The 23,129-nt window shown below is 43.1% G+C and overlaps 1 protein-coding gene across 2 annotated transcripts in view; it reads right to left on the bottom strand.

The window, feature by feature from the left end:
* TANGO6 (transport and golgi organization 6 homolog) overlaps positions 1-23,129 on the bottom strand; it is a 200,973-nt gene that overhangs the window by 71,749 nt on the left and 106,095 nt on the right. For both annotated transcript variants that reach the window (XM_053604717.1, XM_053604725.1), the window contains one exon: positions 10,056-10,196. In XM_053604717.1, the coding sequence (XP_053460692.1) occupies positions 10,056-10,196 (141 nt within the window). The remainder of the gene's footprint in view (positions 1-10,055; positions 10,197-23,129) is intronic.

Below are 23,129 nucleotides of genomic sequence, written 5' to 3'. Positions count from 1 at the left end.
AGCCCAGAAGTTCAAGGCCAGCCTAGGCAAATAGGAATCCTCTAAAATGGCACCCAATAATCCCCAACTCCTGGTATTCATGCCTAGTACAATTTCCCCTCCTCGAGTGGAAGCTGAACCGAATGATGTTTGTTCTAACAAACAGAATACAAAAAAAGTAATGGAGTATCAGTTTTGAAATTAGATTTCAAAATTACTAAGGCTTGCATCTTGCTTGCCCTCTCTTGCTTTCTTGCTTGATCTCTGTCAGGGAAGTTAGCTGTTGCGAGCTGCCCCATGGAGAAGCCCACGTGGCAGGAATAAAGGGTGGCCACTGGTCAATAGTGAGCAAGGAAGAGGGCTTCAGTCTAACAACCTGCAAACAGCTGAATCCTGCCAACCAAAATAGTGAGCTTGAAAGTGGCTCAAAAATTTTGAATTTTGGGCTGGGCATGGTGGCTCATGCCTGTAATCCTAAACACTCTGGGAGGCCAAGGTGGGTGGTTGCTTGAGCTCAGGAGTTCCAGACCAACCTGAGCAAGAGTGAGATACTGTCTATACTAAAAATAGAAAAACAGGCTCGGTGCCTGTGGCTCAAGTGGCTAAGGCGCCAGCCGCATACACGTGAGCTGCCGGGTTCAAATCCAGACCAGGCCCACCAAACAACAATGACGGCTGCAACCAAAAAATAGCCGGGCATTGTAGCAGGCACCTATAGTCCCAGCTACTTGGGAGGCAGAGGCAGGAGAATTGCTTGAGCCCAGGAGTTGGAGGTTGCTGTGAGCTGTGATGCCACAGCACTCTACCCAGGGCAACAGCTTGAGGCTCTGTCTCCAAAAAAAATTTTTTTTTAATTAAAAAATGGGCAGCACCTGTGGCTCAGTTGGTAGGGCGCTGGCCCCATATACCGAGGGTGGTGGGTTCAAACCCAGCCCCAGCCAAACTGCAACAAAAAATAGCTGGCGTTGTGACAGGCGCCTGTGGTCCCAGTTACTCGGGAGGCTGAGGAGTTGGAGATTGCTGTGAGCTGTGTGATGCCATGGTACTCTACCAAGGGCCATAAAGTGAGACTCTGTCTCTACAAAAAAAATAAATAAATAAAAATAGAAAAATAGAAAAACAGAGGCAAGAAGATCACTTGAGCCCAAGAGTTGGAGGTTCAAGTGAGCTATGACGCCAAGGCATTCTACCCAGGGTGTTAGCTTGAGACTCTGTCTCAGAAAAAAAAATTTGTTTTTGAATTTTGGAGCATTCTGAATTTCAGATTTTTGGATTAGGGTACTCAACCTTTATTGCATGTATGAGAAAGGACTGTAGTCAATTTATGGCAGATTACATTAATTTTCTAGGCATTTTTTTTTTTTTGAGACAGAGTCTTATTATGTCGCCCTCAGTAGAGTACCGTTGTGTCACAGCTCACAGCAACCTCAAAGTCTTGGCTTAAGTGATTCTCTTGCCTCAGCCTCCCAAGTAGCTGGCACTATAGGTACCCGCCACAACACCTGGCTTTTTGTTGTTGTTATTGTTTTTGTTGTAGTTGTCATTGTTGTTTAGCAGGTTCAAACCCGCCAGCCCTGGTGTATGTGGCCAGCACCCTAACCACTGAGCTACAGGCGCCGAGCCAATTTTCTAGGCAATCTTACATAGCGCCATGGATTTATTTATTCCCCTTTGTTTTAATCCTACTTGCCAAGTAATATCCCAATTACCAATTTAATATTTTGAGCACAGTACTATTAGGAAAGTATTACTAAAGAGTAAATACATTGTATCTTTAAAGAAGCTTTAAAAATATAATGACATATAACAGTCCAGTTATATGGACATGTAACAGTCTAATGTTATTGTCAACATTGACATTGGACCATGTAAGAGGAAACAGATGGAAAAACATTTGGAATGATTGGTTATTTAACAATGTGTTAAGATTAAATTCCTAGAAGCACAAAAAAACCTAAAATCACTCCTTAAATAACAGAGACTAAACCAAAATCCTTCCACAATATTTTCTTTTATTTTCTTTTTGAGACAGAGTCTTACTATGTAGCCCTTGGTAGACCTGGTAGCTCACACCAGTAATACCAGCACTTTGGTAGGTTGAGGTGCCATGGCATCACAGCTCACAGCAACCTCAAACTCTTGGGCTTAACTGATCCTCTTGCCTCAGCCTCCCAACTAGCTAGGACTACAGGCGCCCACTACAACGCACAGCTATTTTTTGGTTGTACTTGTCATTATTGTTTAGCAGGCCCAGGCTGGGTTTGGAGCTGTCGGCCCTGGTGCATGGCCAGCGCCCTAACCACTGAGATACGGATGCTGAGCCTCTACCATATTTTCAACATTGAAAAGTAGAGATAAAAATATATAAAGCTGGGCGGTGCCTGTGGCTCAGTGGGTAGGCTGCTGGCCCCATATTCTGAGGGTGGCAGATTCGAACCCAGCCTCAGCCAAACTGCAACAAAAAATAGCCGGGCGTTGTGGTGGGTGCCTGTAGTCCCAGCTACTCGGGAGGCTGAGGCAAGAGAATCGCCTAAGTCCAGGAGTTGGAGGTTGCTGTGAGCTGTGTGAGGCCACGGCACTCTACCGAGGGCCATAAAGTGAGACTCTGTCTCTACAAAAAAAAAAAAAAAAAAAGGGTGAAGTGCTATGCACCTTAGAATTCCAGCTACTTGGAAGGCTGATGTAGGAGAATTGCTTGAGCCCAGAAGTTTGAGTCTAGCCTAGGTAACTTAGCAAGACCTCATCTCAAACAAACAATGTAAATATAGATATATAGACAGTTAGATACATACTTATGTAGTCATGGTTGGGAAAGCCTTCTGTGGAAGAGAGAACGCAGAAGGGAAAAGATAGAATAACCTCTATCAAAATAAAAAACATTTCTAAAATAAAATGAAACAGAAAATATGAATAAAACTAAAGATAAGCAACAAACTGAACAAAATATTTACAAAATAAATGTCAATGGTGCAAGATATTTAAATATGTAAAGCAAATAACAATATCAATACCCCAGTGAAAAATTGGACAAAAGACTAGAACAGATAATTCATACACATACACACCTTCCACATACACAAAAGTTTAGATAATGCATAAGAAATATTTAACCCCCAAAAAGAAAAAAATATTTAACCTTATCAACCGAGTAACAGAAATAAAAAGAAGTAATATCACTTTATATGTCTGCTTTAGATTTATGAAAATGACAATATATAGGATATATAGTGCTTAGGAGGGTAAGGGTGAATATTCTTAAATATTGATTATATAAATTGGCACAACCTCTCTGGAGGGCATATTAGCAATAAACATCTTTAAAAATATGCATATGCGGCTTGGTGCCTGTGGCTCAAGCGGCTAAGGCGCCAGCCACATACACCTGAGCTGGCAGGTTCGAATCCAGCCCGGGCCCGCCAAACAACAATGACAGCTGTAATCAAAAAATAGCCAGGCGTTGTGGCGGATGCCTGTAGTCCCAGCTACTTGGGAGGCGGAGACAGGAGACTCGCCCAGGAGTTTGAGGTTGCTGTGAGCTATGATCCACAGCACCTTACCCAGAGCAACAGCTTGAGACTCTGTCTCAAAAAAAAAAAAAAAAAAAATATGCATATGCTTTTTTTTTTTTTTTGAGATAGAGTTCTCACTATGTCACCCTCAGTAGAGTGCTGTAGCATCACAGCTCACAGCAACCTCAAACTCTTGGGCTTAAGTGCTTCTCTTGCCTTAGCTTCCCAAGTAGCTGGGACTATAGGTGCCCACCACAACACCTGGCTATTTTTGTTATTGTTGTAGTTGTCACTTGTGTTTAGCAGGCCCAGGCCAGGTTCAAACCCACTAGCCCCAGTATATGTGGCTCGCACTCTAACCACTGAGCTACGGGCACCAAGCCTATTCATATGCTTTTAATAAACAAATTTTACTTTCAGAAATGTTTCCTAGGAAATTATCATAGATATGCACAAAGATTTAGTTATAAGAATATTCATGTCTGGCTGGATACAGTGGCTCACACCTGTAATCTTAGCATTCTGGGAGGCTAAAATGAGAGAATGGCTTGATTTCCAGAGTTCAAGTCCAGTATGAGCGGGAGCAAGACCCCATCTCTACTGAAAATAGAAAAATTAGCCGGGCATTGTGGCTGGTGCCTGTAGTCCCAGCTACTTGGGAGGCTGAGGCAGAAGGATCACTTGAGCCCAGGAGTATGAGGTTGCTGTGAGCTAGACTAATGCCAGAGCTAGATATTAGTCTAGCCTAGGTAACTTAGCAAGACCTCATCTCAAACAAACAAACAAACAAATGTAAATATAGATATATAGACAGTTAGATACATACTTATGTAGTCATGGTATGTATCTAACTTGACATAGTTAGATAGTTACTCTCTTTCGAGAGTACAACTCTCTCTCAAAAGAAAAAAAGAATATTCATCTCAATGTAATTCATACAGTAAAAAAGTAAAATAACCTGTAAGTTGGTTATTCGAAAAAATTATGATAAAATAATATACAATCATTAAAAGGTACAAAGGATGCAAAAAATGTTCACAGAAAAAAGATGCTTAATGACATGAAAAAATGTTTAGGATGTAATATAGGTATTGGACAAGAGAATGGCTCTGGAGTCAGATTGCCTGGTTCAGATTCTGGATCCATCATTAATTAGCGATGTGACATTAGGAAAGTTAGTGACTCTTCTGTATGTCAGATTCCTAATCTGTAAAAAAGTCACATAATGAAGCTAGGAAAGGATCATCAATGGTTACTGAAAACCTGCAGGATGAAGGTTGATAGGGAAGTTTATGATGAAGTATCCTACTGGAAACAACGCTGATTATCACCATGTACTGCCTTAAGTGAGGCAATGGGACATATACAGCATGACATGCTCCTCCCCAAATGTGCCCCACGTCTATCCAAGTGTTCAGACCTCACGGCTTACTAGAAACATGGCACTTTAATTCCATTAAAATGAGCTTCGAGAATAATCAAAATAAATTGATGCTAGTAAGAAGTCAGAACAGTGTTTGCTTTTGGGACAGGAATACATCAGGAAGGGACAAAAGGAAACTTTATGGTTTACTAGAAGTTTCTATATATTAGTCTGGGTAGTGGTAGATACATAGAGTCATACGGCTGGGTGGGAGTCGTGGCTCACACCTGTAATCCTAGAGCTTTGAGAGGGTGAGGCAGGAGGATCACTTAAGGCCAGGAGTTTAAGACCATCCTGAGCAAGAGCGAGACTCATCTCTATAAAAAATAAAGAGGATGGCTGGGCATGGTGGTGGATCCCTGTAGCCCCAATTACTGGGGAGGCTGAGCTCACAGGATCAATTGAACTCAGGAATTTGAGATTGCAGGGGGCTATGATGATACCACTACACTGTAGCCCAGGTGACAAAGTGAGACCCTGTCTCAAAAAAAAAAAAAGGGCGGCGCCTGTGGCTCAGTCGGTAAGGCACCGGCCCCATATACCGAGGGTGGCGGGTTCAAACCCGGCCCCGGCCAAACTGCAACCAAAAAATAGCCGGGCGTTGTGGCGGGTACCTGTAGTCCCAGCTACTCGGGAGGCTGAGGCAAGAGAATCGCTTAAGCCCAGGAGTTGGAGGTTGCTGTGAGCTGTGTGAGGCCACGGCACTCTACGGAAGGCCATAAAGTGAGACTCTGTCTCTACAAAAAAAAAAGCCACAAAATTATACTCTTAAATTTGATGGACTGTATATACCTTACAATAGATGTGTAACACCTCAGTTTTTTAAAATGGGAAGAAAATGAGGTCCTGTTGATTTTCCACCACCATCTAGTGGCAAAAAGACAAGTAGGTGTGGGTAAGGAGTTAGAAGTGGTGCCAAGGGGAAGCAGCAGTGTTCTGCACCCTGGCTCCCACCTATGGGCCTTGATCTCCCACCCAACTCCCATCACTGCAAAGAAGAGATGGGAGTGGGGAAAGAGCAAAGCCTGGGCTGATGGAACTAGGGCACTACTGGAGAAGCCATCCACAGTGTCTGCTCACAAGGATTTCCACAATACTACAAACTAAAACTGGTTATCTTGTCAAAATAGGCTATAATTTCACATAAAGGATTTCAAGAAGCTGCTGCATCTATGCAGGTGGACGAGTTGCCAATGTGAATCAGAAACTAACAGTTAAAGTTAAGGTTATGGCTTGGTGCCTATAGCTCAGCAGGTAGGGCATAGGTCATATGCAGTGGAGCTGGTGGGTTCAAACCCAGCCCAGGCCTGCCAAATGACAATGATAATTACAACAAAAAAATAGCTGGGCGTTGTGGGGGGCACCTGTAGTCCCAGCTACTTGGGAGACTGAGGCAAGAGACTCACTTAAGCCCAAGGGTTTGAGGTTGCTGTGAGCTGTGATGCCACAGCACTCTAGCGAGGGTGACATAGTGAAACTCTGTCTCAAAATAAATAAATAAATAAATAAATAGAATAAAGATAAGGTTGTGTTTATAGGTGGATATTGGAAGAGAAGGCTACAGAAAGAAGAGAACTTTGAGAATCAACAGAATTTGCCTAAAAGACCAGAAGTCTATGTTGGAAATTGGGCTAAGTATTAGAATGTATAAGAAGAAGTAAGTCTTCTCTCCCACTCAACCTAGCCCTTCATCGCCCCTCCACTGTCACCCCAGAAAATGAGCAGACTAGCCAGTGAAGACTGAAACATACACTTTCGCTGTTCATCATCCCAATGGCAGAGGTCTACTGGAGGGTGCAGAGAAAACACATGCTATATTGATGTTGCTTATTTAAAGTTGATACTGCTTCTCAGCTCTGATGATCCCAATGGCACATACTAAGAAGTCAGACGTTGCACTCCATCTTGCAATATATTAAGCTTAACATCATACCAACTATGAGAGAACAATTTCTTATAATGGTTGTCTGGTATGTTTTAGACCCAAATTCAGGATTAAGGCAAATTTGGGAAGTTCATCTTTCTTCAAAAAGTAGGAAAAAATATGTTTTTAAAATTTCGCTTTGATGGAATTCTCCTTTCACTGATAAAAGGACTTAAGCTATCATCTTTAGCCAGAACAGTGGCCCAGAAACTGGGAAAATTGAGGGCTATGTCCATGGAAACAGTACACGGCTACATAGTATCTCTATAAATCCTTAGAAATAATGGTGAAAAAAGAATTCAGTATGATCTCTTAATGCTATTGATAAAAAGCTAGTTTGTTCTCCAAAATCATTCCCTAGTGAATAAGGAGTAAAATTTATAAGTTTTGCTATAGCTCATGGACACATTAGGCAAACTGAAGTTGAGATTACTTCTTCTCTTTTTGCCTTAGTAATATGCCAGTGGATATATTACGGAATTACTAAAAAGCAAAAAACAAGCATCAGTACCTGAGAAGTGCTGATCTAACTTAAAGAAGGAAAGAAGTCAGATTAAGTGTGGCATTGTTATAAACCAAATATTAACCACTGACAGCTATACTTTATACAACACAATTTGATATAGGACATGCATGGTGAGACTACAGCTCCCAAACAGAACCTAAATTCTCAAAATTCAGCATGGGAGCTGGCTGGTGCAGATGGATACTATACGTCCCTGGCCCTCACCTTAACAACTGGTTTGACTTACTATTTTTTTTGAGATAGAGTCTCACTATGTCGCCCTTAGTAGAGTGCATGGCATCACAGCTTATAGCAACCTCAAACTCCTGGGCTTAAGCGATTCTCTTGCCTACATCAGGCTACCAAGTAGCTGGGACTACAGGTGCCTGCCACAATGCCTGGCTATTTTTTGTTGCAGTTGTCATTGTTGTTTAACAGGCCTGGGATGGGTTCCAACCCGCCAGCCTCATTGTATGTGGTTGGCACCCTAACCACTGAGCTGTGGGCACTGACATAGTTTGACTTATGGCTTCTAGTGATATTTAGTGTAGTAGTCAATGCTTGAGTCTATGGGACACAAATTTAAGAACAATTCTATGTTATATGGCCAAAAATAAAATATCCAAAGGGTACTTATTGGCCTATAGAGAAATTCATTAACTTTTTTTTTTTTTTTTTGTAGTTTTTGGCCAGGGCCGGGTTTGAACCCACCACCTCTGGTATATGGGGCTGGCACCTCCTCCTCTGAGCCACAGGCGCCACCCAACTCATCTTAATTTAACCTCTTTCTTTTAGAATAAACAATTACTTTCTTTGTCACTATTCCTCAGTATCCTACCTCCTAGCTTCATATGGGCACTCAATAAATAGTAAATAATAAAGTATTTATTTTCTTTAATTTTTAATCTTTAACAGTTTTTCTTAAAATCTTTCTTTTTCACTTAGGCAAATATAAAAACTTATTGAGCCCTTATTATGCACCAAACACTATTCTAAGTATTATTCAATCCTTATACTAGCCCTATTAATAGTGCTATTAATATCTTCATTTTATACATGAGGATACTGAGGCACCCAGAGGTTAAGAAACATTTTGCTGATCAGAGGCAATTAAGAAGCAGTTCAGAGGCCAGGTGTGGTGGCTCACATCTATAATCCTAGCATTCTGGGAAGCTGAGACAGGTGGATTATTTGAGCTCAGGAGTTCGAGACCAGCCTGAGCAAGAGCAAAACCTCATCTCTAAAAAATAGCCAGGTAGGTGCTGTACCTGTAGCTCAGTGGCTAAGGCGTCAGGCACATATACTGAGGCTGGCGGGTTCGAATCCTGCCCGGGCCTTCCAAACAACAATGACAATTATAAACAAAAATGGCCAGGCATTGTGGTGGGCGCCTGTAGTTCCAGCCACTTGGGAGGCTGAGGCAAAAGAATCACTTAAGTCCAAGAGTTTGAGGTTGCTATGAGCTGTGACATGATGGCACTCTACGGAGGGTGACATAGTGAGATTCTGCCTCAAAAAAAAAAAAGCTAGGCATTAGGGTGGATGCCTGTAGTCTAAGCTATTTGGGAGGCTGAGGCAAGGGAATCACTGGAGCCCAAGACTTTGAGGTTGCTGTGAGCTATGATGCTACGGTACTCTATCAAGTGTGTCAAAATGAGACTCTGTCTCAAAAAAAAAAAAGCAGTTCAGGATTTGAACTCAGGTAATGAAAGTCTACAGCAGTGTTTTTCAACTTTTTTTTTTTTTTTTTATCTCATGGGACATTAGAACCTATAGCTAAACTTACACAGCACACTTAAATTATGTTGATCAAAAAAACAAAGTAAAAAAATGAATATACTTACTGTGCTTTGAACTTCTTTCAAAAATAATTTAATTAATGACCTTTAAAAATTTTGCAGCACAACTAAGATCCTCTCATGGCATACCAGTTGAAAATCCCTGGTCTAGAGCCTATCTCTTAACTACTCTCAGTTTATACAGCTGAGAGCAACTTCCTTCTAGTTGATGGTTCACTTCCTAACACTACTACTCACCAACTGAATGAGTCTTGGGCAAATTGCTGAGCCACAGTTTCCACAAAGTAGGTCTAACAATGCCTTCTTTATAGGATTTGCTGCGCGCGTTAGATGAGATTACATACGTTAACAATTCAGCACACAGTAGACATTCAACGGGAGTGAGTGCACTTCCTTCTCTGCTTGACTTTCCTTTTATTTTCATGCTTCCTGTACTCAAAAGTGTGAAACTTCTCATTCCAGCTCCACTGAAAATCAAGGCCCAACATAGCCCTAGAGGAAGAAGACTAAGCACTTGTAGAAAATCTCTTAGTGGGCGTCTGGGTACTTGCTAAATTTCTAAACAGGGACTAGTTCATTTCAGCCCCTAAACTGCCCTCATCGTGCTAGAGCAGGTGTCCTCAAACTTTATAAACAGGGGGCCAATTCACTATCCCTCAGACAGTTGGAGGGCCAGACTCTAGTTAAAAAAAAAACAACTATGAACAAATTCCTATGCACACTGCATATATCTTATTTTGAAGTAAAAAACAAAACGGGAACAAATATAATTCACACCGCTTCATGTGGCCCGCGGGCCGCAGTTTGAGGACACCTGTGCTAGAGTAACAAATCTCCAGATCCACAAACATTTCATTTTCAAAGTCACACACTGCTCCTCCACCCTGATCCTGACGGATGGAACAAGAAAACTCACCTAATGCCCGGACAACGCGCATCAGGACTTCCCCAACTTTCATTCTGGTCTCTGACGTGTGCTTGTCTTTGCCACTGTCGTATTGAGCCAACAGCTCTGGCAAGATTTTCTCAGGGTACACATCTGAGAGCAGGGCAACCCCTGGGTTGAAAACAAAAAGAAAGGATTTATTACTGATTAGGACTGAAAGGCAAATAAACCCAGACATCCTGTGGTGGGGTGAACACAGAGACATTTAGACCTACCTCTGTAAATCTACCAGCAAGGACTGCCCTTTACTTGGAGAGACAACATATGGAATGGAAAGAAGAGGGGCCTGGGAGTTGAGACTCCTGGTGTTTTCCAGTCCCAGCCCAATATGTTCTCTAGGGTCACTCCCAACACTGACTTTCTATATGATCCATGGATTATAGACCTTGCAGAGGCCAGAAAATCTTACATATCACAGCAGGGATTCACTAAACCGCAGGAAAAGACTCTGTGGAAGGCCCTATAGGGACCCTCCTGATTCTGGGACTCTCAGTTTGTTCCTGTCAGCAGGGACAATACTGCTGAAGCAAAGCAGTGCCTACCGCCTTTGCAGTAGTTCTCCACGCCAGCATAATTTTTTCTCCATAAAACTGCCTACGATGAGAACCATTTCCACAAGGAAACATTTTCAGAGCATTCTGGGCATGATCAATACCAGAGTTTATGGCTGAGTTCCCTGATGGACAGAACTAGGGAGGATCCTGACCTTGAGTCCCTTTCTTAGGACCTGGTGATCCCTTGTCCATCCGGCTGTGCTTCTAAATGTGTGACCTGCAACACCTTGTCATGATTTGAGGCAAGCCCTGTATCGAGGAAGCTTTAGATATGACCCAAGACAGAACCAGAACAAAGCCCCTGGTCTCAGCACTGCAGAAATACAAATTTTATTATTCAAGGGGGAAAAAAAGTTTGCATACTTTAAAGAACAGTGAGGAAAAAGAGAAAACAAAATGAAGCAAAATAATGAAGAAAATAGGGATTCCAGAATTGTACCCAGGCTGAGAATGCTTCTCACCACCTCTATTTCAACTACCCTGGTCTATCATCTCTGGTGTGGGTTTTCCCAGTAATTACCTAATTGGTTTTCCTGCTTCTGTAGCTGGAACTATCTAGTTGAAATCACAAGTCAGGCCCCTTCATTCTTCTGCCCAAACCCCTCAGTGATGTCCTTTCTCTCCAGAATATGAGTGGCCCCCATCCCCCATCTGCCCTTGTTCTCTCCCTCTCTCCAGCAGCTCTGGCAGCCTCCCTAGTCTCCAGGAGACAGCGAGCTGCTCCTGGTGCTGCCGCCCTTCCCCTCTGCCTGGCTGCTGCTCCTGCTCTGTGTAGGTCTGTTCCCAGTCCCCCATCATAACACTCTGTTCACACATCACATCTATTGCACATAAAGGGCACCCTCCTTCCTTACCACTCTTTATTGCTCTCACCCTGCTTCATTTTTCTTCTTAGCACTTAGTACTACGTGACGTGTTATGTGTTTCCCTATTTATTGTCTGCTTTCCTGCTTGGAATGTGAACTATACAGACTCAAGGATTTCATTTTGTTTCCTGCTATATCCCCAATGCCTAGAAAAATGCCAGCACATGGCAGGAGCTCAATTACCTGTTAAATGAATGAATGCATGACTAAAAAGGGTAAAGATACAGTCTGGATATAAATTTCACAAAGTAAGAAACAGAGGAGGGGGAAGTAATATATATACTTGAGAAATCTATAATTATTTTTCATCTGAGTTTACCATTCTCCTGTTTAAATTGACAGCCTTGCAGGTGAAGTCTACATACTGTTTCCTGTGTCTCAGGTTGTGATTCCATTTTCTTATAAATCATATACACACTGTCCCCTCAGTTAGCTCCTTATCTGCCGCATCTGGTGAGCTGTGAAGGCAGCGCACCTGCTGGGGGCTGCACCTGTCTTTCTTTCCTGCCCTCCCCACCCCCACCTTCTCTTTGCTTCCAAAGAGCCTGGTACTTCTCTGCTTGTGGTCCTATGCCAGGCCTCCCTGGATATGGGCTCCAATTATATACAAAGGGCAGTTCTGCCTTAATAGAGTTTCAAATTGTGGCAGAATCCTGTTGGCAAAACGTGATGGAGAAGCCCTTGGAAGTCTAAGGGGAAGTCTGTGGCTTCACAAAAGGGCAAATGAATTGTCTACCAAGGAAGAGAAAGGAAAGAAAACAGCTTCCATGTTCTAAAAGAGTCCCCAAAGAAAAGTGACTTGGTAGTGGTAACTGCAATTCTGGCAGGTGTTGTGTTACTCATATATTACAAGGCATGGCACATATTAGAGATCTGCAGCATCATAACCACTTTTCCATCAGAAGTTCAGGAATCTGGTCAATTTATCTCCTTTTGCAAATGTAGTTATGACTTTATAATGGAAAATAGTAGAAAATGGGATTTGCTTTATAAATCTCATTTAGCTTTTCTTTCTTTCTCTCTCACTCTTTCTTTTTTTTGGGACACAGTCTTATGTTATTATCCTTGGTAGAGTGCTGTAGCATCATAGTTCACAGCAACCTCAAACTCTAGGGCTCAAGTGATTCTCTTGCCCCAGCTTTCAGAGTAGATGGGACTACAGGCGCCCACCACAACGCCTGGCTATTTTTTTGTACAGGTAGGGGTCTCACTGTTGCTCAGGCTGGTCTTGAACCTGTGAGCTCAGGCAATCCACCTGTCTCGGCCTCCCAGAGTGCTAGGATTACAGGTGTGAGCCACCGGGCCCAGCCCTTTCTCTCTCTCACTTTCTTTTTTTATGATAGGATCTCACTCTATTACCCAGGCTGTAGTGCAGTGGCATGATCACAGCTCACTGTAACCTTGAACTCTTGGGCTTAAGCAATCCTACCACCTCAGCCAAGTAGCTGAAACTACAGATGTGTGCCCCCATGCTCAACCTTTTTCTTTTCTTTTCTTTTTTTTTTTTTTTTTGTGTCAGAGTCTCATTCATTTGCCCTGGGGTTGAGTGCAGTGGTGCCATAGCTCACAGCAACCTCAAACTCTCAGGATCAGGCTATCCTCTTGCCTCAGTCTCCTGAGTGGCTGGGACTACAACTACCTGCAACAATGCCTGGCTATATTTTTTAGGGCTGGGGTCTCACTCTTGCTCAGGCTGGTCTAGATCTCCTGAGCTCAGGCAATCCACCTGCTTTGGCCTCCCAGAGAGCTAGCATTACAGGCGTGGGTCACTACATCTGGCCCTCTGGCCCCCTTTTTTTCCTTCCTTCTTTCCTTTCTTCCCTCCCACCCTCTCTTCCTTTTTTTTTTTGAGACAGTCTCACTTTGTCGCCCTCGGGAGAGTGCCATGGCGTCACAGTTCACAGCAATCTCAAATTCTTGGGCTCAAGCAACGCCTGGTTAGTTTTTTTTAGTAGAGACAGGGTCTCGCTCTTGCTCAGGCTGGTCTCAAACTCCTGAGCTCAACCAATCGACCCACCTCAGCCTCCCAGAGGGCTAGGATTACAGGTGTGAGTCACCATGCTGACCACCGCTTTGAATTTTTTCAACCAAAAGAATCCTAACATACCCTTTTTCAGATTAAACAAATCTTTTCAGATTTTTTTTTCTTTTCCTACAATGTCAATGTTTAAATTCCACAAGGGCCAGAAAAAATGTTGCCAATAGCAAAGTACAAGTGTCCTTGCTTCTCATAGGCAAGGAACTGTCCAGTTGTAACAGTATTGTTTATCTTCCTGCTGAGATGCTCCTTGACTTCTAAGAAGTAGTCATCTGAGTATTTTAGTTTTATCTTCTAGGATACAGTTGCCACCTATAAATTCACAAATCCCTGGAGGAGAAGGGCAGGTTCCTCTTTACTCACCAAGCAGGGAGGAGGATCATGTGGTTTTTAAAAATTAAAGGGATGAGTTTTGTGTGGCGGTTTAAAATGTCTTATTTTAGGCTCAGCAAGTGTAGCACAGTGGTTATGGTGCGCATGCGGGGGCCACATGCACCAAGGCTGGTGGGTTCCAGCCAAGAAATAGCCAGGCATTGTGGCGGGTACCTATAGCCCCAGCTATTTGGGAGGCCGAGGCAAAAGAATTGCTTAAGTCCAAGAGTTTGAGGTTGCTGTGAGCTGTGACGCCATAGCACACTACCGAGGGCAACACAGTGAGACTGTCTCCAAAAAAAAAAAAGTGTTTTATTTTTTATTTATTTATTTTTTTAAATTTTGCTTTCAATTTCAGCTGGCTTTCACTCTTCTTCTTTTTTGTTTTGTTTTGTTTTGTTTTTACAGTTTTTGGCCAGGGCTGGGTTTGAACCTCCCACCTCCGGCATATGGGGCTGGTGCCCTACTCCTTTGAGCCACAGGTGCCCCCCAAAAGTGTTTTACTTTAAAAGTTTTCTAAATGTTGACACATTGAGGAAGCATGGCCATAAACTTTAAGTGACCCTTGGCCCCTCACTTGATAATTCTTTTGTGATTTGAAAATAGAGTAGGCTGGTGCAGGGGCTCATAGCTGTAATCTTAGCACTCTGGGAGGCCCAGGCAGGAAGATGGCATGGGCTCAGGAGTTTGAGACCAGCCTGAGCAAGGCGAGAGACCCTGTCTCTACAAATAGGAAAATTAGCCAGGTATTGTGGCAGGCAACTGTAGTCCCAGCTACTCAGGAAGCTGAGGCAAAAGGATAGCCTGACCCTTAGAGTTTGAGGTTGCTGTGAGCTATGACACCACAGTATTCAACCCCAGGGTGACTGAGTGAGACTCTGTCTCAACAAACAAACAAACAAACAAACAAGAAGAAAGAAAGAAAAGAAAATAGGGTAATTTCTGGGCCTGAACAGGCTTCAAGGAAACATGACACATCAATTTGGCAATAAGAACAAGATGATGATATGAGAGAGCCCTCCTTCTACTTTGATCATAGGAAGATAACTAACTACACCTCTCAGGATATGGTGTAACAGATGAGATATGTAGAAGGTGAAAGTGAATGCAAGCTGGCAGGAGTTCACAAAAGCATTCTGACCTGTGTTTTGGGATATAGGATAGGATATAGGAAAGTTAGTGCAACTAAAAAATAACACTAAATGAACTTCACATAAGAAAACAGAGACAAGGCCGGGCATAGTGGCTCATGCCTGTAATCCTAGCACTCTGGGAGGTTGAAGCAGGTGGATTGCTTGAGATCAGGAGTTTGAAACCAGCTTAAGCAAGAGTGAGACCCAATCTCTACTAAAAACACAAAAAACTAGCCAGGCATAGTGTTGAATGCCTGTAGTCTCAGCTATTTGGGAGGCTGAGGCAAGAGGATCACTTGAGCCCACGAGTTTGAGGTTGCTCTGAGCTATAATGCCAGGGCACTCTACCCACAGCAAAAGAGTAAGACTGTTTCAAAAACAAACAAACAATAATAATAAAATACATATATATTTTTTAAAAAAGAGGAAAGCAGAGACAACTTTGTAAAATAACTGTTTTTTTCTTCTCCCCACATACTTTCATTATAAAGCTAGATACATACTTTCATTAAAACAGTGTTGACTTTAAGACAATCCTCAGCACGCTGTGCAGTGATTTTGCAGACCATCAGCAGGGAAGCAGCTTAGGTGTCTTCTCCCTTTACATAGTGCACTTGCATTATGGGAAATACAGCCCAATTCTAAATGTTTCTGCTGACTGACTATACCCCAGGAATCTCCAAAATCATCCTCACTTCAAAACTAACCTACCTCATTTTCCAGGGCAGATAACAACCTCTCCAAATACCCACATCAACCTGGAAAACCACCTACTCACTCAAACCTAACAGGTAATTCTGGCAACAAAACTATAAGAAGCACAAAAAACCACATATTATGTATTATAATTCTATTTACATGAAATGTCCAGAATAGGCAAATCTATACAGAGAAAGAGGTAGATTAGCAGTTACCTAAGTTACTTATTTATTTATTTTTTTAATTTAATAATTAAATGTAGACTTTTTTTTTTTTTTTTTGGTAGAGACAGAGTCTCACTTTATGGCCTTCGGTAGAGTGCCATGGCATCACACAGCTCACAGCAACCTCCAACTCCTGGGTGTAAGCGATTCTCTTGCCTCAGCCTCCCGAGTAGCTGGGACTACAGGCGCCCTCCACAACGCCCAGCTATTTTTTGGTTGCAGTTCAGCCGGGGCCGGGTTTGAACCCACCACCCTTGGTATATGGGGCCGGCGCCTTACCGACTGAGCCACAGGCGCCGCCCTACTTATTTATTTTTTTGATACAGAGTCTCACTTTGACGTCCTCGGTAGAATGCTGTGGAGTCATGGCTCATAGTAACCTCAAACTCTTAGGCTCAAATAATCCTCCTGCCTTAGCCTCCCAGGTACCTGCCACAATGCCCAGCTATTTTTGTAGAGATGGGGTCTTGCTCTTGCTCAAGCTGGTTTCAAACTCCTGTGCTCAGGCAATCCATCCACCTTGGCATTCCAGAGTGTTAAGATTACAAGCATAAGCCATCATGCCTGGCCTTCCAAAAAAAATTTTTTTTTGAGACAGAGTCTCAAGCTGTTGCCCTGGGTAGAGTGCTGAGGCGTCACAGCTCACAGCAACCTTCCACTTGGACTCAAGTGATCCTTTTGCCTCAGTTTTTGTTTGTTATTTTATTTTATTTATTTATTTTTTTGAGACAAAGTCTCACTATGCCGCCCTGGGTAGAGTGCTGTGGCATCACAGTTCACAGCAACCTCAAACTCCTGGGCTTAAGCGATTCTCTTCCCTCAGTCTCCCAAATAGCTGGGACAACAGGTGCCCACCACAAAGCCAGGCTATTTTTTGTTGCAGTTGGCATTGTTTTTTAGCTGGCCTGGGCTGGGTTCAAACCCGCCAGCCTCAGTGTATGTGGCTGGTGCTGTAATTACTGTGCTATAGGCGCCAAGCCCCTTCCAAAATTTTTTGAATCAAGAACCATCTGAGTAAGCATTTTATTTAGAAATGAAGAAGTATGGGGCAGCACCTGTGGCTCAACGGAGTAGGGCACTGGCCCCATATGCTGGAGGTGGTGAGTTCAAACCCAGCCCCGGCCAAAAACTGAAAAAAAAAAAAAAAAAAAAAGAAATGAAGAAGTAATTACCAGAAGAAATTACATTAAAATGGTGTGTGTGTGTGTTTATGTGTGTGAGAGATTGTTTTAAAAAAACTACAAAGAAAATTAAAAATTTAATTTGTAGAGGAGATTCTAGTTCCAAAGAAGAATGAGTAATGGTAAGAGAAGCAGTCAGGCAGAGACACAGAGACATTTTCCTTGTGACTGAGAAAAGATAATTGCCAGTCTGTGGTTGCCTTTTCTCATAGCTCTAAGTCACAATTTGATAAAAAAGGGAAGAACTCTGAAGAGAAGGAAATACCATACTTTAGCAGGATACTTCAGTTGTTACATTTGAGACCTCTTCTACCTCTCATTATGATGAAAACTAACAATAATTTCAGGTCTAAGAATCCAGGAAGTTACACAAACTGGGAAAGTTGGTTATTAAATCAAGGAAGTATGGGAAGTCAACTGAATAGCTGGGCTTTCTTTGTAATTAGAGTAAATGATAACATCTAGCATGCTAATTTGATGTTTGCTTTTTCTAAAGCTCCAAAGTTGTGTTAACAGGGAACAAGCTCCAACAACTTTATAAAGATTCATGATGAGTGAATGTTACCCAGGCCTGAAGAAAAAACAGGGTTAGACTAATGAGCTGTGATGGCTAACAGCAGAGGATTTGTAAGAACCATAGGTAGTACTTATCTCTTTAAATCAGAACCTAAATGCTAAGATAATGCAGACATATTTGGTTACACTGTTTTCTTTTTTTTATTATTTTTTAATTTTTGGTTACACTGTTTTCTAATTCCCATTTTGGAGGAGAAAAGGTAAAATCATGAATAATCTATATTTACTGAGAGCCACATTTTTAGAAGCTATTTGGATCATGAAATATTATTAACAAATGAAAACATAACAGCAAAAGCATTAATACTGTATGATTTCAATATGCAGTATTTGATGGATTTTAAACATGTCCTAAGCACTTTACATGAATTCATCCATTTAATGTTCCCAACAATTCTTTGAAGTAGGTACTACTAATATTCCTTGAGGAAGAAGTTGAGGAAATGAGAGGTGAAAAATACAAGATCACAGAGCTGTCATGTGGCAGAGCAGAATTGCAAACCTATATGCCCAATAGTCTGCTACAGCACAGCCCACCTGCCAGCAATCTCCACTGGCCTAGGAGAAATTAACTACTAGGTTTGCAAATCCCAACCCTAAAGATAGCAAACCGTACATTTCCTTTCTCATGGACTCCAAGGTCAGCGTGGAGAGAGGCACTCTGCAGCATCCCATGTGAACAGCCAGGCATCCTCCACAGGATCCGGCTGGGCTTCATAGGGATTACTTTGTTCCTAGCTGATATTGCTTTGTTCCTAACTTTATTTAACATGTAAAAAAGAGAGGTAGTAATGTTGATTAAATTCAGGAATGATTCTAACTTGAGCTCCTGCCAACATTAGTGATGCCGGTAAAGATATAAAAAAGGAAATGGAACTGGGCTTGTAGTATCTCTTGCCTGTAATCCTAGCACTCCAGGAGGGCGAGGTGGGTGGACTGTTTGAGCTCAGGAGTTCAAGACCAGCCTGAGCAAGAGCAAGACTGTAGTCCCCTGTACTTAAGGAGGCTGAGACCAGAGGATTGTTTGAGCCTAGGAGTTGGAAGTTACAGTGTGTTTTGATGATGCCACTGCATTCTAGCCTAGGTGACAAACTTTGACTTTAATGCTTTGGCTTTTTTTTTAATGAGACAGTTTAACTCTGTTGCCCCAGGCTAGAGTTCCATGGCCTCAGCCTAGTTCATAGCAACTCAAACTCTTGGGCTCACTCGATCTTTCTGCCTCAGTCTCCTGAGTAGCTAGCTGGCAGCAGGCACTCACCACAAGGCCCTATTTTTCTATTTTTAGTGGTGGGGTCTTGCTCTTGCTCAGGCTGGTCTCAAACTCTTGAGCTCAATGGATCCTCCCACCTTGGCCTCCATGAGTGATAAGGATTATAGATGTGAGCTGAGACTGGCCAATTTTTTGGCTTTAAGTGGGGACTATCAAATACCTCCACTCTATAACAGCTTTCGAGGCAAGCCCCCTAGATCTCTTATTCTACTCCCACCCCAAACAAACAAAATAAAATAGCACCGAAAAGCGTATAGCCAGCTTCATCAGGGCTGCCTCTATCAAATACCCGTGGATGATTCCAGAGGGTAAGGCGTAAGACAGCAGAGGTCAGGGGAACTGTGCCTCAAGAACACATGATGATCAAGGCTTCTGCTGTATGTACAAAAGTAAAAACCTAATACTGACTAAAGGAATAAGTAAGGAATGAAAGATGGAAAAGAAAACAGCAATTAGAGCTGCTTTGAAAGTAATCACTGCCCTAAGGGGTCAGAGAAACTTACATTTCAGCTGATCTTGGGTGAGAAATAAAGAGGCAAGATGTCATTCATCTAATTCTCTTTAAGTAGCGTTCAAAGAGTAAAAAGCAGTCAAATTCTCTCTCTTTTTCTTTCCTTTTTTTTCTTTTTTAAAGACAGTCTCATTTTGTTGCCCTCGGTAGAGTGCTGTGACGTCACAGCTCACTGCAACCTCCAACTCTTGGGCTTCACAGGTCACTGCAACCTCCAACTCTTGGGCTTAGGAGATTCTTTTGCCTCAGCCTCCCAAGTAGCTGGGACTACAGGTGCCCGCCACAAAGCCTGGCTATTTTTAATTGCAGTTTGGCCGGGGCTGGGTTTGCCACCCTCGGTATATGGGGCCGGCACCCTCCTCACTGAACCACAGGCACCGCCCATCTCTTTTTTTTTTCAAGACAGAGTCTTGCTCTGTCACCCTCGGGTATAGTGCTTATGGCATCATTGCTCACAGCAACCTCAAACTCTTGGGCTCAAATAATCCTCTTGCCTCAGCCTCCCAAGTGAGTAGTTGGGACTACACGCGCCCACCACATTGCCCTTTTTTCTGTTTTTTAGGAGAGACAGGGGTCTCGCTATTGCTTAGGCTGGTTTCGAAAACCAGCCCTCAAGTGATCTGGCTACCTTGGCCTCCCAGAGCAGGTGTCCTCAAACTGCGGCCTGCGGGTCACATGTAGCGTTGTGAATTGTATTTGTTCCCGTTTTGTTTTTTACTTCATAATACGATATGTGCAGTGTGCATAGGAATTTGTTCATAGTTGTTTTTTTTTTAAACTATAGTCCGGCCCTCCAACGGTCTGAGGGACAGTGAATTGGCCCCCTGTTTAAAAAGTTTGAGGCCGCTTCCCAGAGCCTCTGTGCTTGGCCTCAAATTCTCTTTATGCTATCAAAGGAAACATTTAGTGGTAAAAAGAAAACATGGAGCTTCCACTATTCAATAAAACTATAAGTAGTTCCCCATTAGCTGAACCTCAGTAAGAAAATAAATTGCCTTTTACATCTCCTCTAACCCTGAAATGGGTACTCCTGGCAGAAGGAGCAGGACCATCTTAACTGCAGGTTCATTTTTTCCACAAGTTTTCTACTGACATTTCACCTCAAGCCTACGCGAAGACTCAGCAAAGCTGACTGAGCCATCAGGTTCTCACTAGGTTTAGAGACAGCAAAAGACTCCCAAGGGGAGTTGTCACTTGGCCTAAAGCTCTGGCAGACAGGTTGATCTTTCACATCTTCCACTGTCCTGAGAAAAGTGTGGTGGGCGAGGAGACTTGCCCTGAGTCTGGGGTACCTGGGACAGCAGCCAGTGACAGAGGCAAGAGAGAAACTCTTTCTAAATTTTCCTTTTTGATTCCCTAATTAAGCCTAGCAGATACCCTGCTGAGGTGATTGGGCAAGTCTTTGTGATATCTGCTCCAGGCTAACACTCGTTTAGAAAAAAAGTGATTGTTGTGAAATCTGCAACCATGACATGTAAGTGTAGGGACTTAAAACTGTAGTCTCCTATGGAAAGCAAACAGACTACTATAAAAATCCCATTCTCTCCTTAAAAACACACACACATATATAAACACTCTGCCTATAGTTTCAGGAGCTTATTAGCCCTAGCCAGGGACTCTCTAGGGGTCCACACAAGGGTTAATTCAATTTAACCACTCAGGCTAAAATCCTATGCTGAGTAGTGAGTACAAAACACCCGTAAATAGAGGGGAAAGGAAGGGCTTTAAACAATTTGCTTCCATAATCAAAAGAACTTGACTAGTTTACTCTCCAATAATATAAATAATACACGGTTGCTATAAGAGATTCAAATACTACAGAAGAGTAAAAAGAAAGTAAGATAAAAATCACTACTGGGAATATGGGAGGATAGAGGAGTGAAAGCGAAGGAAAGTAGGTTTCTATTTAGGGTATGAAAATATTCTAAAATTGATAGTGGTGACAGACATACAACTCTGTGAATATACTAAAAGCCACTGTATTTATTTATTTATTTTACTTTTTATTTTTTCTGAGACAGAGCCTCAAGCTGTTGCCCTGGGTAGAGTGCTGTGGTATCACAGCTCACAGCAACCTCAAACTCCTGGGCTCAAGCGAGTCTCCTGTCTCCGCCTCCCAAGTAGCTGGGACTACAGGTGCCTGCCACAACGCCCGGCTATTTTTTGGTTGCAGCCATCATTGTTGTTTGGTGGGCCCGGGCTGGATTCAAACCTGCCAGCTCAGGTGTTACGTTGCTGGCGCCTTAGCCGCTTGAGCCACAGGTGCAGAGCCTATTTTATTTATTTTTTTGAGACAGAGCCTCAAGCTGTTACCGTGGGTAGAGTGCCATGGCATCATAGCTAACAGCAACCTCCAACTCCTGGGCTCAAGCGATTCTCCTGCCTCTGCCTCCCAAGTAGCTGGGACTACAGGCGCCTGCCACAATACCCGGCTATTTTTTTGGTTGCAGCAGTCATTGTTGTTTGGTGGGCCTGGGCTGGATTTGATCCCACCAGCTCAGGTGTATGTGCCTGGCACCCCAACCGCTTGAGCCACAGGCGCCAAGCCTAAAAGCCATTGTATTATACACTTTATTTTTTATTTATTTATTTTTTGAGATGGAGTCTCACTCTGTTGCCCTGGGTAGAGTGCCCTAGTGTCATAGCTCATAGCCATCTCAAACTCTTGGGCTCAAGCAACCTTCTTGCCTCAGCCTCCCAAGTAGGTGAGACTACAGGTGCCCACCACAAAGCCTGTCTAATTTGTGTATTTTTTTTTTTTTTGTAGAGACAGAGTCTCACAGTACTGCCCTCAGGTAGAGTGCCGTGGCGTCACACGGCTCACAGCAACCTCTAACTCTTGGGCTTACACGATTCTCTTGCCTCAGCCTCCCAAGCAGCTGGGACTACAGGCGCCCGCCACAACGCCCGGCTATTTTTCTTTTTGTTGCAGTTTGGCCAGGGCTGGGTTTGAACCCGCCACCCTCGGCATATGGGGCCGGCGCCCTACTCACTGAGCCACAGGCGCCGCCCTAGTTTGTGTATTTTTAGTAGCTATGGGGTCTCGCTCTTGCTCAGGCTGGTCTCAAACTCCTGGCCTCAAGAGACCCTCCTTCCTTGGCCTCTCAGAATGCTAGGATTACAGGCATGAGCCACCACACTTGGCCTGTATTACACACTTTAAAAGAGTAAATTGTGGGCGGCTCCTGTGGCTCAGTTAGTAAGGCGCTGGCCCCATATACCAAGGGTGGCGGGTTCAAACCCGGCCCCGGCTGAACTGCAACCAAAAAATAACTGGGCATTGAGGCGGGCGCCTGTAGTTCCAGCTACTCGGGAGGCTGAGGCAAGAGAATCGCTTAAGCCCAGGAGTTGGAGGTTGCTGTGAGCTGTGTGATGCCATGGGACTCTACCGAGGGCCATAAAGTGAGACTCTGTCTTTACAAAAAAAAAAAGAGTAAATTGTATGGCATGTGAATTACTTTGCAATAAAGCTTTTTTTTTTTTTAATAAAAAAAAACACTCTGCCTATAATTTCAGGAGCTTATTAGCCCTAGCCAGGGACTCTTTAGGAGTCCACATAACCCTGTGTTTTTTATTTTTAAAAAATCACCTGAAATCATCCAGAAGTGGTGGCTTATTCC

The sequence above is a fragment of the Nycticebus coucang genome, chromosome 2 (genome assembly GCF_027406575.1).
Source record: "Nycticebus coucang isolate mNycCou1 chromosome 2, mNycCou1.pri, whole genome shotgun sequence".
Taxonomy (NCBI): domain Eukaryota; kingdom Metazoa; phylum Chordata; class Mammalia; order Primates; family Lorisidae; genus Nycticebus; species Nycticebus coucang.
Note: the sequence above shows the minus strand (reverse complement) of the source record. Positions and strands in the feature narration are given on the sequence as shown.